Genomic DNA, 12,047 nt, shown 5'->3' on the forward strand with positions numbered 1-12,047 from the left:
CTGAGGGCTGAGTAACGAACTAACAAACACACTCACTCAGACGACTTAAATAAAATTGCCGGCGCTAAGACACACATGCCGGGGGCGCACTCATATACAAAACACAACTTAACAGCTTAACTTACAAAATTTACACTAACTATGGCCCAGGATCAATGAACTCTGCAGGGAGCAAAACAAAAGTCAAAAGAAAACCGGTGCACGGGCCGCCACTGCAGGCCCGTGTTGTAGCTGCCAACAGGACAGTTCTTGCAGCTTGCAAACTGTTGCTTTCACGATGATCCCGGCGCGCATGGAAATGAACAGGGGGGGCAAATGCAAAACAGAACGGGGCTGGTGAACATGGGCAGTGGGCATGGATGGCAAAAGCAGGCAGGCAAGGCATGACAAGGCCGCTGCAGCAAACACAGCCGGCAGATGAACTGGCCGGCACAGGCCTTGAAGCACAGCTGTAGACGATCCGGCTGGTACAGGCCTCGCAGCAAAACAGCCAGCTGATGCAGTATTATATTATATACAAGTATTATATTTAGCTCCGCCTCTCCTCTAGCCTTTTCGAGAAGCTCCTCGAAAAGGGGCGTTTCCTCCTCATGGCCGCCTCACACACCATATCCACCAATCGCCAGCGAGCTCTCGCAGCCTCTCCCGTCAGCCCCAGCGCCGCAAAAAAAAAAAGCGGGAAAACTCGCGCGCCGTTGTAGGCCTATCACGGGGCCTTCGTTTGAAGTCTTCGGACGGTCCAAAATAATGATAGAACAGAAAAACGGCTATCTCAAAGAGTCACAGCCCAATGAATCACACAAATTCCCTTTAAACAACGGTGGGGAACTATCTGCACAAAAAGTTAGTGTCATAACTGATCTCAGGACCCTTTTTGGTGTATTGCGAATTTCCACAGCCGTAACAAATGCAAATGGTTTCCAGATCCGTCACAATATGTATAATATATATATATATATATATATATATATATATATATATATATATATATATATATATATATATATATAACACACACACACACACACACACACACACACACACACACACACACACACACACACACACACACACACACACACACACACACACACACACACACACACACACACACACACACACACGACATGGCCACAAGTATGTGGACACCTGCTCATCCAACATCTCATTCCAAAATCATGGGCATTAAAATGGAGTTGGTGACGCCGCTGTTGCTGTAACAGCCTCTACTCTTCTGCGAAGGCTTTCCACTTGATGTTGAAGCATTGCTGCGGGGATTTGCTTCTATTCAACCGCAAGAGTATTAGTGAGGCCAGGCACTGATGTTGGGCGATTTGGTCTGGCTCGCAGTCAGCGTTCCAATTCATCCCAAAGGTGTTTGATGGGGTTTAGGTCAGAGCTCTGTGCAGGCCAGTCAAGTTCTTCCACACAGATCTCGACAAACCATTTCTGTATGGACCTTACTGCTTTGTGCATGGGGACATTGTCATGCAGAAACAAGATAGGGCCTTCCCCAAACTGTTGCCACAAAGTTGGAAGCACAAAATCATCTAAAATGTCATTGTATGCTGCAGTGTTAAGATGTCCCTTCACTGGAACTAAGGGGCCGAGCCAGAACCATGAAAAACAGCCCCACACCATTATTCCTCCTCCACCAAACTTTACAGTTGGCACTATGCATTTGGACAGGTCGTGTTCTCCTGGCAACCGCCAACCCAAATTGGTCCATCAGACTGCCAGATGGTGAAGTGCGATTCATCACTCCAGAGAATGCGTTTCCACTTCTCCACAGTCCAATGGTAGTGAGCTTTACACCACTCCAGCTGATGCTTGGCATTCCACATGGTGATCTTAGGCTTGTGTGTGGCTGTTCTGCCATGGAAACCCATTTCATGAAGCTCTCGACGAAAAGTGCTTGTGCTGACATTGCTTCCAGAGGCAGTTTGGAACTCAGTCGTGAGTGTTGCAACCGATGACAGATGATTTTTCCATGTTACGCACTTCATTCATCGGCGGTCCATTCTGTGAGCTGATGTGACCTACCACTTTGCGGCTAAGTTGTTGTTGCTCTGAGACGTTTCCACTTCACAATAAGAGCACTTACAGTTGACCAGGGCAGCTCCAACAGGGCAGAAATATGAACTGACCTGTTGGAAAGGTGCCACGTTAAATCCTATGATGTTGCCACGTTGAAAGTCACTGAGATCTTCAGTACGGCCCGTTCTACTGCCAATGCTTGTGGATGGAGATTGCATGGCTGTGTGCTTGATTTTATACACCTGTCAGCAGTGGTTGTGGCTGAAATGGCCGAATCCATAAATTAGAAGGGGTGTCCGCATACTTTTGGCCATGTAGTGTGTGTATGTGTGTGTGTGTGTGTGTGTGTGTGTGTGTGTGTGTGTGTGTGTGTGTGTGTGTGTGTGTGTGTGTGTGTGTGTACATACATACATACATACGGATCCTCGGTATGCAATGCTGTCTACGCGATCGCTGATCATTTGCCAACAAGTGATGAAATCATTCTGGTATCTCAGAGAGTGCAGCATGGGATTGTCATGTGTGTCCTATGTGTGAACGGCTTTGTAGTTTTTGAGGAACTCTGGGAAGGGTTTGAAACAGCATAGCACATCCTTGTGTAGGTCTTCTGTATGGAAAGAGTCAATTTTACACACACACGCACTGATGAGCCAAAACATTATGACCATCTGCCTAATATGTGGTTGATCCTCCGTGTGCCGCCGACCCGCCGAGGAATTGGACTCTACAAGACCCCTGAAGGTGTCCTGTGGTATCTGGCACCAAAACATTGGCAGCAGATCCTTCAAGTCCTGTAAGTTGCGAGGTGGAGCCACCGTGGATCGGACTTGTCGGTCCAGCACATCCCACAGATGCTCAATCGGATTGAGATCTAGAGAATTTGGAGGCCAGGGCAACACCCTGAACACTTCATTATGTTCCTCAAACCATTCCAGAACAATGTATGCAGTGTGGCAGGGCGCATTATCCTGCTGAAAGAGGCCACTGCCATCAGGGAATACCATTGCCATGAAGGGGTGTACCTGGTCTGCAACGATATTGTTACGGCTGTGGAAATTCGCAGAGCACCATATAGGTCCTTAGATCAGTTATTCTGGTAAGTCTGTGTTCAGATAGATTTCCTCACCATTGTCTAATGGGATTTATTCGTGTCACCTGGGCTGTGATCTTTGAATTAGCCGTTTTTCTTTTGCTATCGTTATTTTGGACCAACTGCTTCACAACCACCACCTCCACCACCAACATCGCTCTCATCAACCACTTCACAACAACCACCGCCACCACACAACACCAACCACAATCACCTCAACCACCAACCACGATCGCCTCAACCACCAATCACAACAACCACGCCGCCTCAACCACCACCGCATTTTCTACCTCGGCACACAGTTGCCAGAGGCCTGGCCTTCGTCGAGGGAAAGCAGGCGGCCCCCCCTCCCCCCTCCCACGAACGAATGGTGTCTCCACGCTGGAATTCAACCTGCGAGGGACAAAGACAACTACCGCGGTGGCGCGTATCTCTAATTTGGTGGGAAAACGCTTCCTTCTGGAAGTTTCCCGTGTGTTCTGGGAGGAAGAGTGGGAGAGTCGTGACCGTTGACACAAGGATTGGAGTCGAGGTGGCGAGACAGTCTCGGGGTGTGGTGTGGAGGAGAGCGAAGAGAGTTGAGGAGTGGGTCGTTGGAGCCAGTCGGTGGAGAGTGAGTCGGTGGAGGGTCTGTCTCTCGAGGTGGTTGTTGAGTTGGGTCTGCTGAGGCTCAGTCAGCCAGTCTGTGGAGTGTCTGTCGAGGTTCGGAGCGCCTGGAGCCTGAAGCCTGCAGTCGGTGGCGAAGCTGAGGAGAGCTGAGGAGACGTGAGGACGGCCAAGCCTGCTGTGCCGCGCGGAGCTGCGTGTTCGTGTTCGGGATGTGGAGAGAGCCGGAGAGAGCTCGCCCACTAGCACCGAATGGTCTGAGGTGAAGGTAACCTGCACGGCCTCCTGGAGGTCCTTCGGTCCTCAAAGCTCCATGACATGAAGACCCCGAGAGGTCCGGTCTACCCCCTCGTCTTTGAGGGGTTTTTTCCTTGCTTTTCTTTGTATGAAAGTAGTGGCGCCGAGTCCGTCAAGTAGAATTGTATAAGTGACTGTACATAATAAATAGACGGTCGTAGCGCTTTGTCTTGCTCGCATCTTGTCCCTACCCCCATCCATTGCATAACTGCATGCGTGTTTTTCATTCATTGCATGACTGCTTACGTGCTTATGTGTTGTTTGGAAATAAATGTGCTTCTTTAAATGTTGATCTGTTCGTCACGTCATTTTCCCCAATTGAACTGCCATCTTGCCCTCGGAATATAGTGGGCTTTTAAATAGCCGATAATAGAATCGGGTCCAGCGAGGCCTCGCGATAATACCCCGCTCGGTTATCCCAAAACGGAGCGAGCTGCTGAAGCGGCTCGTGTCCAAGCAGGCCTCGCTGAGGTACAATCTCTTGGTAATCTAATTAGGTAAATAATTAGGCGAATAATTAGGTAAATCGATTATTTGGCGATCGGACCCTGCAGCGCGGGTAGAGTGCGGACAAGGTTGTGGTGTGCTTGGAGCACACCAGTGACTGGTTTTCGGCGTTGTTCTGGAAAGTCACGACTGAATTGTCCGTCCGGTGAGCGTACGGCTATGATTCGGCTAAAAGCGGCTGTCCGCACGCTGGCGGGCAAGAATTCGTAATAATATTTAGGTCGGTGACACGTGTCAAATTGTTGTCCACATGAATGGCCGGACCCAGGGTTTCCCAGCAGAACATTGCCCAGAGCATCACACTCCCTCCACCGGCTTGTCGTCTTCCCACAGTGCATTTTGGTGCCATCACTTCCCCAGGTAAACGGCGCATATGTTCACGGCCATCCACGTGATCTAAAAGAAAACGGGACTCATCGGACCTGGTGACCTTCTTCCACTGCTCCAAGGTCCAGTTCCGACGCTCGCATGCCCATTGTAGGCGCTTTCGACGGTGGACAGGGGTCATCATGGGCACTCTGACTGGTCTGCAGCTACGCAGCCCCATACGCAGCAGGGTGCAATGCATTGTGGATTGTGACACATTCCTCCCGTGACCACCATTAAAATTTTCTGTGAATTGTAACACAGTAGACCTTCTGTCGGTTCGGATCAGACGGGATAGCCTTCGTTGCCCTCGCGCATCGATGAGCCTTGGGCACCCATCACCCTGTCGCCGGTTTGTGGTTTGTCCCTCCTCGGACCACTGTCGGTAGGTACTCACCACTGCTGACCGGGAGCACCCCACAAGCCTTGCCGTTTCAGAGATGCTCTGACCCAGTCATCTGGCCATAACAATTTGGCCCTTGTCAAAGTCGCTCAGATCTTTACTCCTGCCCATTTCTCCTGCATCCAACACATCAACTTCAAGAACTGACTGTTCACTTGTTGCCTCATATATCCCACCCCTTGACAGGTGCCATTGTAACAAGATAATCAGTTATTCACTTCACCTGTCAGTGGTCATAATGTTTTGGCTCATCAGTGTATATGTGTATCTATATCTATATATATATATATATATATATATATATATATATATATATATATATATATATATATATATATATATATATATATATATATATATATATGTTTTTTGGCCCCATCACTCAATGGTGAAGAATCATTGAAAAAATTCTCGGATCCGGATTCAGATCTTCACCAACATCTAATCAGTCCGTCCTTGTCACACATCCAATCAGTCCACCAAATTTCATCCAAATCCATCCATAACTTTTTGAGATATCCTGCTCACAGACAAATAAACAGGAGTGAATAGATGTACAGTATAATCTCTGCCCACCTTCGTTAGTGGAAATAAAAAGAAAATGCAATCCTGCAGTGTTCTCTGAGGTTAATTCTCAGCTTTGAAAATGTTTGTAACCAGTTGACTAGTTGTAACTTTTGGCATGAGACCAATATTAATAATAGCCAATCTCAACTGGAAATCAAATAATTTAAAACATCGGTGTCATCTCTCGAATCTATTATTTATACTTTAGTTCATCAATGAAATTAATCAATCAAATGTACCATACTAATGACAAAGTACCAGTGCTTCCAAAACAGTTCCTGGGCATGGGTATGCTCGGAAGACAACGGCAAACCATCCAGGACATCAGTCAGAGCTGGAATTTATAATAGGTTCAGGGTACCAGCGATAACTCGCTTTCCCTTCATGAAAAGAAAGGTAACTTTGGATCTATAATGTCCACCAACTAATGTTAGCAGATGGGACATCCAACCTAACATCCATTTGAGCTATGGTGCACGCTGCATGCAAAACACCAAGGTGAGAGTTTACAGCTGGGTCGATATTTGTACCTTAGCGAAACGGCTCAGAGGCGAGTGTGCCTACATTTAGGCAATCCTGCCAAGCCCTTTATTTCATCAATACCAAAGCAAAAAATATACATATATATAGAAATAAAACACTTTAAAATAGCAGAAATTGATAATGGGAACCAAAATTTTATTGTGAGAAACCCAATTTTAATTATCAGTTAAAAAAGTTAAAATGCATTCTCCAGTTATATTGCTTAAGAGGTGGGGTGAGGGTGGAGAGAACGAAGGAAATCGTGTGACCAAACTAGTGGAAAATAAATTATACATAAACTGAAACTTATCATTGGCCGTGATCATTTGTTCCACAAAAAAATAGCTGGCTGTTCAAGGGGAATCAAAATGATGTTTATTGTAAAACCACTTTAAACTCTAGGAAAGTTATAGAGCTCGTAGGAGAAGGAAAGGAACAAAGTGTGTGTGTGTGTGTGTGTGTGTGTGTGTGTGTGTGTGTGTGTGTGTGTGTGTGTGTGTGTGTGTATGTGTGTGTATGTGTGTGTGTGTAATATACGTTTATGTGTATGTGTATGTTTGTGTGTATGTGTTTGTGTGTGTGTGTGTAATATACGTTTATGTGTATATGTATGTTTATGTGTATATGTATGTGTGTGTGTGTGTGTGTATATGTGTGTGTGTGTATATATATATATATATATATATATATATATATATATATATATATATATATATATATATATATATATATATATATATATATATATATATATATATATATATATAAAAGATTGCAGCACCCACCACGTGTGAGCCTTGGGAAGGTTATCTGTGCTCCCTTCGATTTGATGAATGGTGAAAAGACGGGGTCCAGAGGCACCTGAAAGGTTATGTAGCATTGTGATAGTCATAGTTTAAATACAACCAAATGCATTATCTTCTGTTTCTAGTTGATAATTCCATCACAATGACTCCCACCTTGCAATGCCTTAAAGCCCTGAAGGGGGACACGTGACGAGCCTGTGACGAACTGGAGGAGCCTGGCACGACGCTCCTCATCGAGCGACTCCACTGCTTGCCAAAACCAGCGAACTCCAGAGCTCTCATTGGAGCAGTGTTTGAGCCGCGTGTTTGCTTTCCAGTCTGCAACATCTATCTTTCCAAGCCCTCCGATGATCAGCTATTTTGGGAGACATGAGGATGAGGAATACGGTTTGAAGGAAAACGAGGACAAAATGTTTTTTTTAATTTTATGATTTTTATTTTTTCAAATGATTGAACCTCCTTATCTTGAATTTTGAAATTACTCAAATCGAATTTTTTTTAGAGAGAGATCATCCAAACTTCTTACCTCAAGTTCCTTTTCATCAAAAGGCTGGAGTAAGTGCTGAGGCACAAGTTCGTGGAAACCCTTCTGCAACGACAGGAACTGGGCCTCTATTCCTCGCAAAAAGCGCCAACTGACATAAAGCCTGTGGCATCAAATTGGAAACACCACCCACCATCAGCATCTTACTGACAACACAAAAGCAACAAACACATGAATCTTGTCATGACAAACACCATAGATGGAAGACCATTTCATTGGAAACAAGCATTTTTTAACATCACAGAAAGCATCGCATATCTCCCGAGTTTAGAACCCATCACACCTGACATAGTCTTTCTTGTTGTTCTCCGTGACTGGCAGGTTCTGTCCGTTGGGCCTTAGCTCGTGCTGCACAATCTGTCCGAATGCCTCGTGCTCCACACAGAATGCATTCTCCAGCACACCTGTTATGTCATTCTCACTGTGCACATGAACAAAATGGAAGAAAAAAAAATAAATACACTCCACTTCACAAGGTATAATAAGCACGAGCCAGTTAGCTAGGATAAAGCAAAACAGATGATGCAATATCACTTTATTAGTCATCAAACTTCGACGCCTCCCTTCACACCTTCCTAAATCTACGATGGTCAAAGATTTGTCGTGATTTTAAAAAAGAAAAAAAGAAGATAAACTATACGTTTTTCTGCTGCCACATCTCTTCACCTTTACAAACCCACACCACCTTTAAGGCATATCGCTCCAGTGACTAGAACATTGCCTATCTAAGAATTAAAAGGCCACCCATTTATTGCATACCTCAAGGAGGAGTGGGGTGCCAAATTGAACTCGTCTAATAATATTTTTTTAAAAGCATTGCAATGAAGTCTGATCCAAATAATTTTAAAGCAATATATGTATTTGTATATTGTAATCAGTAAAAAATAGTGTGGTAGATAAAAACATGAGAAAGGAAAAAACTTTAACGTTGATGTGCTACAAAAAAGTTAAGTTCAAAACAGGTCAAAAATTTTGAAATTACTTTTTAATTTCAACTTCACTACATCAATAATATACCCCAAAGGAACCTCCATGCCAAATATCAGCATCCTAGTACACATATTAAATGAATGGCAAGCTTCTAAATAACTTGCACCAAAAACTTTAACATTTTCATGCTCACGCTGACGCTCACGCCAGGGATATCGCTATAGCTCTGTTCTTCGAACAGGCGAGCTAAAATGGTAGAGAGGGGAAAGGATATTCAAAGGGGTTAGAGAGCATGGGAAGAAGGGAAAGAAGATTTGGATGAGGACGAGGAAGAAGATGAGGGTTAAGGGGAGTACGGAGAGCGGAGTGATCAAAAGTTCTGCTATTTTCACAGGGAGAGTGATAGAAGGAAAGGTTAGTTTTGTCCAATCACATCTTGTGAATAACACCTCTGTTTTTCAAAGACGTGCCATTAATTCTGATTTTCACATCCTATGCTTTAAATACAAGTTGCTTTGGTTATTCTGCATGCAGTGTATTAGCAATGATGTTTTACATTCTTGCTTCTCACCAATCTTCTGGGCCGAGCTATAATATTGTTGACCATTCATCCCCCAAAGGAGAACAATAGCGCTGAGTTACAAATCCTTTGAAAATGCATGTTAGGCAGTGTGTGTACAAGCGCGAGGTAAACGCTCGTGCGCACCTATGGCTCGATATTAAACAAATTGTTTGTTATACATGCCTGTGTAATGTTTGTTGAAGTGAGTTGCTTATTCTAAAAGTTGAGTAGAGTAACAAAAAAGGTGACAACTTGTAAAGGTGGAGTTGGACTTTAAGCCGTATGGAAGGATGTGAAAGAGATCGAGAAATTTCTCGGTACTTCCAGATGTAGAATCATCAAGCAATTATGAGAAGTTTGGAGAGAAATTAGAGAATAGGAGAGAAAAGTAAAGGTCAAAGAACCCAGTAAGGCATTGCTCAAATAGAAAAACCAAAAAGAACTTCCTTTCTGAACCTTAATGAAGATATTGTTGCATGCAGTTCTGTGCTCTGCCTGGAACACAGGCATCATCTCCACTGACTGGAAGAGGGGCCTTGTTGTCCGTCTCTGGAAAGAGAAGCGTGATTGCCAGGACTGCAACAATGACCGAGGGGTGACACTGCTCACAGTTCTGGGCAAGGTCCTTGCTCGGATAATTCTTGATACGGTTTGCCACCCTTGGCTTGAGCACCAGCATCCAGAGCAGTCAGGCTTTACACAAAAGAGGTCAACAATTGACCGTATCCTTGCTCTTCGGGTCCTCACCGAACGCAGATGAGAGTTTCGGCAGGGGCTACTTGCAGCCTATGCTGATCTCTCTAAAGTGTTTGATTCAGTGAATCGGGATGCCCTCTGGAGGATTCTTGGTCTTCGTGGGGTTCCACCAAAACTTATCAATATGATGTCTGAACCACACTGGTACTGAGAGTGCTGTGAGATGTTGTGACACCATCTCTGACTTATTTCCAGTTGTTACTTGAGTTTGTCAGGGGTGTGTACTGGTCCCCACACTTTTCAGCACTTGTATGGACTAGATTCTGGAGAGGATGTCGGAGAGATCAAGCTGCGGTGCATCTTTTGGGAATGTCAGGATCTCTGACCTTGATTTCGCAGATGATGAGTCATCTTTGTGGAGACTCTGGATATCCCTTTGGGGGCCCATGAGGTGCTGAATGAGGAGTCGGAGCTGTTGGGATTATGGTTTTTCTGGGTCAAAATTAAGATCCAGGCTTTCAATGACATATTGGATGCTGCTATCTTGTCTGTACCCATTTGTGGTGAGGATGTTGAGGTCACGGAGAGATTAGCTTACCTTGGCAGTGATATTCATGTCTCTGCTTGCTGTGAGCCAGAGGTCAATAGACGTCTGGGTCGGGCCTGGGGAGTCATGGATTCACTGGATCGTGGGGTGTGGTGCTGTCGGTACCTGTGCGGGAGGACGAAAGTCTGAGTCTTCAGATCCTTGGTACTTCCAGTCTTGCTCTACGGATGTGAGACTTGGACTCTGACCAGGGATCTGAGATGGAGAGTTAATTTCTTTGGTGGCAGGTCTCTTCGGAGAATCCATGGCTATCGCTGGTCAGAGTTTGTGTCCAATGAGTGGCTGCTGAGAGATAGCTCGTTTTCCTGATGCTGATCCTGATCCTGGAGATACGGCGGAAGGTCGACGCAGTGACGCGCCGCTCCGGTGCATGCTCCCATACCTGACGTAAATGAAGATGGATCAAGCGTGTCCTAAAAATCTACAAAAACTAATATGAAAGAAAGCATCTCGAGTCGAGTAATACGCAACTGTTTAAAACCCATTAAACTCACTGGAGCAACATTATTCCCCACTTTCTTCTTAATTTGACAAAGTAGTCTCCCTGAAATTTGAATCCAGACTGGTTCATGAATCCAGATTCAAAGCTGGAGGTGAAACATTTACAAGGAAATTGAAGGGAATTAAGGGACAGGAGAAGGGGTTAGAGGGACGGGAGAGAGTTAAAGGGATGGGAGGTGTTGAAGGGAAGGGGAAGGTATAGAGAGGAGGAATGGAAGAGAGTGAAAGATCGTGAACAGGGTTGTGATAAGTCACTTAAGTTCGTATTTAATTCCATCATTACCATCGCCGAAGGAGAGGGAATTCCATTTGGGTACATTTGTTTGTTTGTCTGTCTGTTACTTGCAAAATCGAAGATTTTTCAAGTATATTGGTCAGTCGATTTTGTTTGTCTGTTTGTCTATCACCTACAGGTCATAATTCTAAACCGATCATCATGAAACTTTTCCAAAAATGTAGAGGTCTTCTCAACTGAGAAGCCTATTGATTTTGAGATCAAAGGTCATCTTGAGGTCAAATTTCTAAGTCATTTTTCATCCGATTGATTTGAAATTTGAACAAGATTTGCATGTTGCGTCACTGGGTTGGGAAACCAACTTATTTTTGAGTTCAAAAGGTGAACTCAAAGTCAAACTTCTAAAATCAATTTTCAACTAAAAAATTGTCAATTTACATCCTATTAACTTGAAAGCTGAACAGGATTTGCATAGTTCATCACCGAATTGGGAAAGCAACGATTGAGGTCAAAAGATCAAAGGTCAACTCAAGGTCAAACTTCTAAAATCATCAATTTCAATCTGAAAAATAAATAATTTTCATCCGATTGACGTAAGCTTTGATCAAGATTGTCAATTTTAATCTTAATGAAATGGATAGGTCATAGGTCACATGGTTTTGCAGCCATATTGAATTTACCCTAAAACATAAAAATCTTCTTCTCCAGAACAGCTGGACAGATCGAGGGGAAACACATAAATGTTCCCCAAGGCATGCGTATACAAACTTG

The 12,047-nt window shown here is 44.4% G+C and overlaps 1 protein-coding gene across 2 annotated transcripts in view; it reads right to left on the reverse strand.

The window, feature by feature from the left end:
- SMURF2 (SMAD specific E3 ubiquitin protein ligase 2) overlaps positions 1 to 12,047 on the reverse strand; it is a 101,102-nt gene that overhangs the window by 8,318 nt on the left and 80,737 nt on the right. For both annotated transcript variants that reach the window (XM_085884710.1, XM_085884709.1), the window contains 4 exons: positions 8,029 to 8,166; positions 7,728 to 7,848; positions 7,355 to 7,556; positions 7,181 to 7,256 (listed from right to left, as the gene is read on the reverse strand). In XM_085884710.1, coding sequence (XP_085740836.1) covers positions 7,181 to 7,256; positions 7,355 to 7,556; positions 7,728 to 7,848; positions 8,029 to 8,166 — 537 coding nt within the window. The remainder of the gene's footprint in view (positions 1 to 7,180; positions 7,257 to 7,354; positions 7,557 to 7,727; positions 7,849 to 8,028; positions 8,167 to 12,047) is intronic.

The sequence above is a fragment of the Eptatretus burgeri genome, chromosome 6, assembly GCF_056783735.1.
Source record: "Eptatretus burgeri isolate ZD-2024b chromosome 6, Ebu_testis_v1, whole genome shotgun sequence".
NCBI classification, from domain to species: domain Eukaryota; kingdom Metazoa; phylum Chordata; class Myxini; order Myxiniformes; family Myxinidae; genus Eptatretus; species Eptatretus burgeri.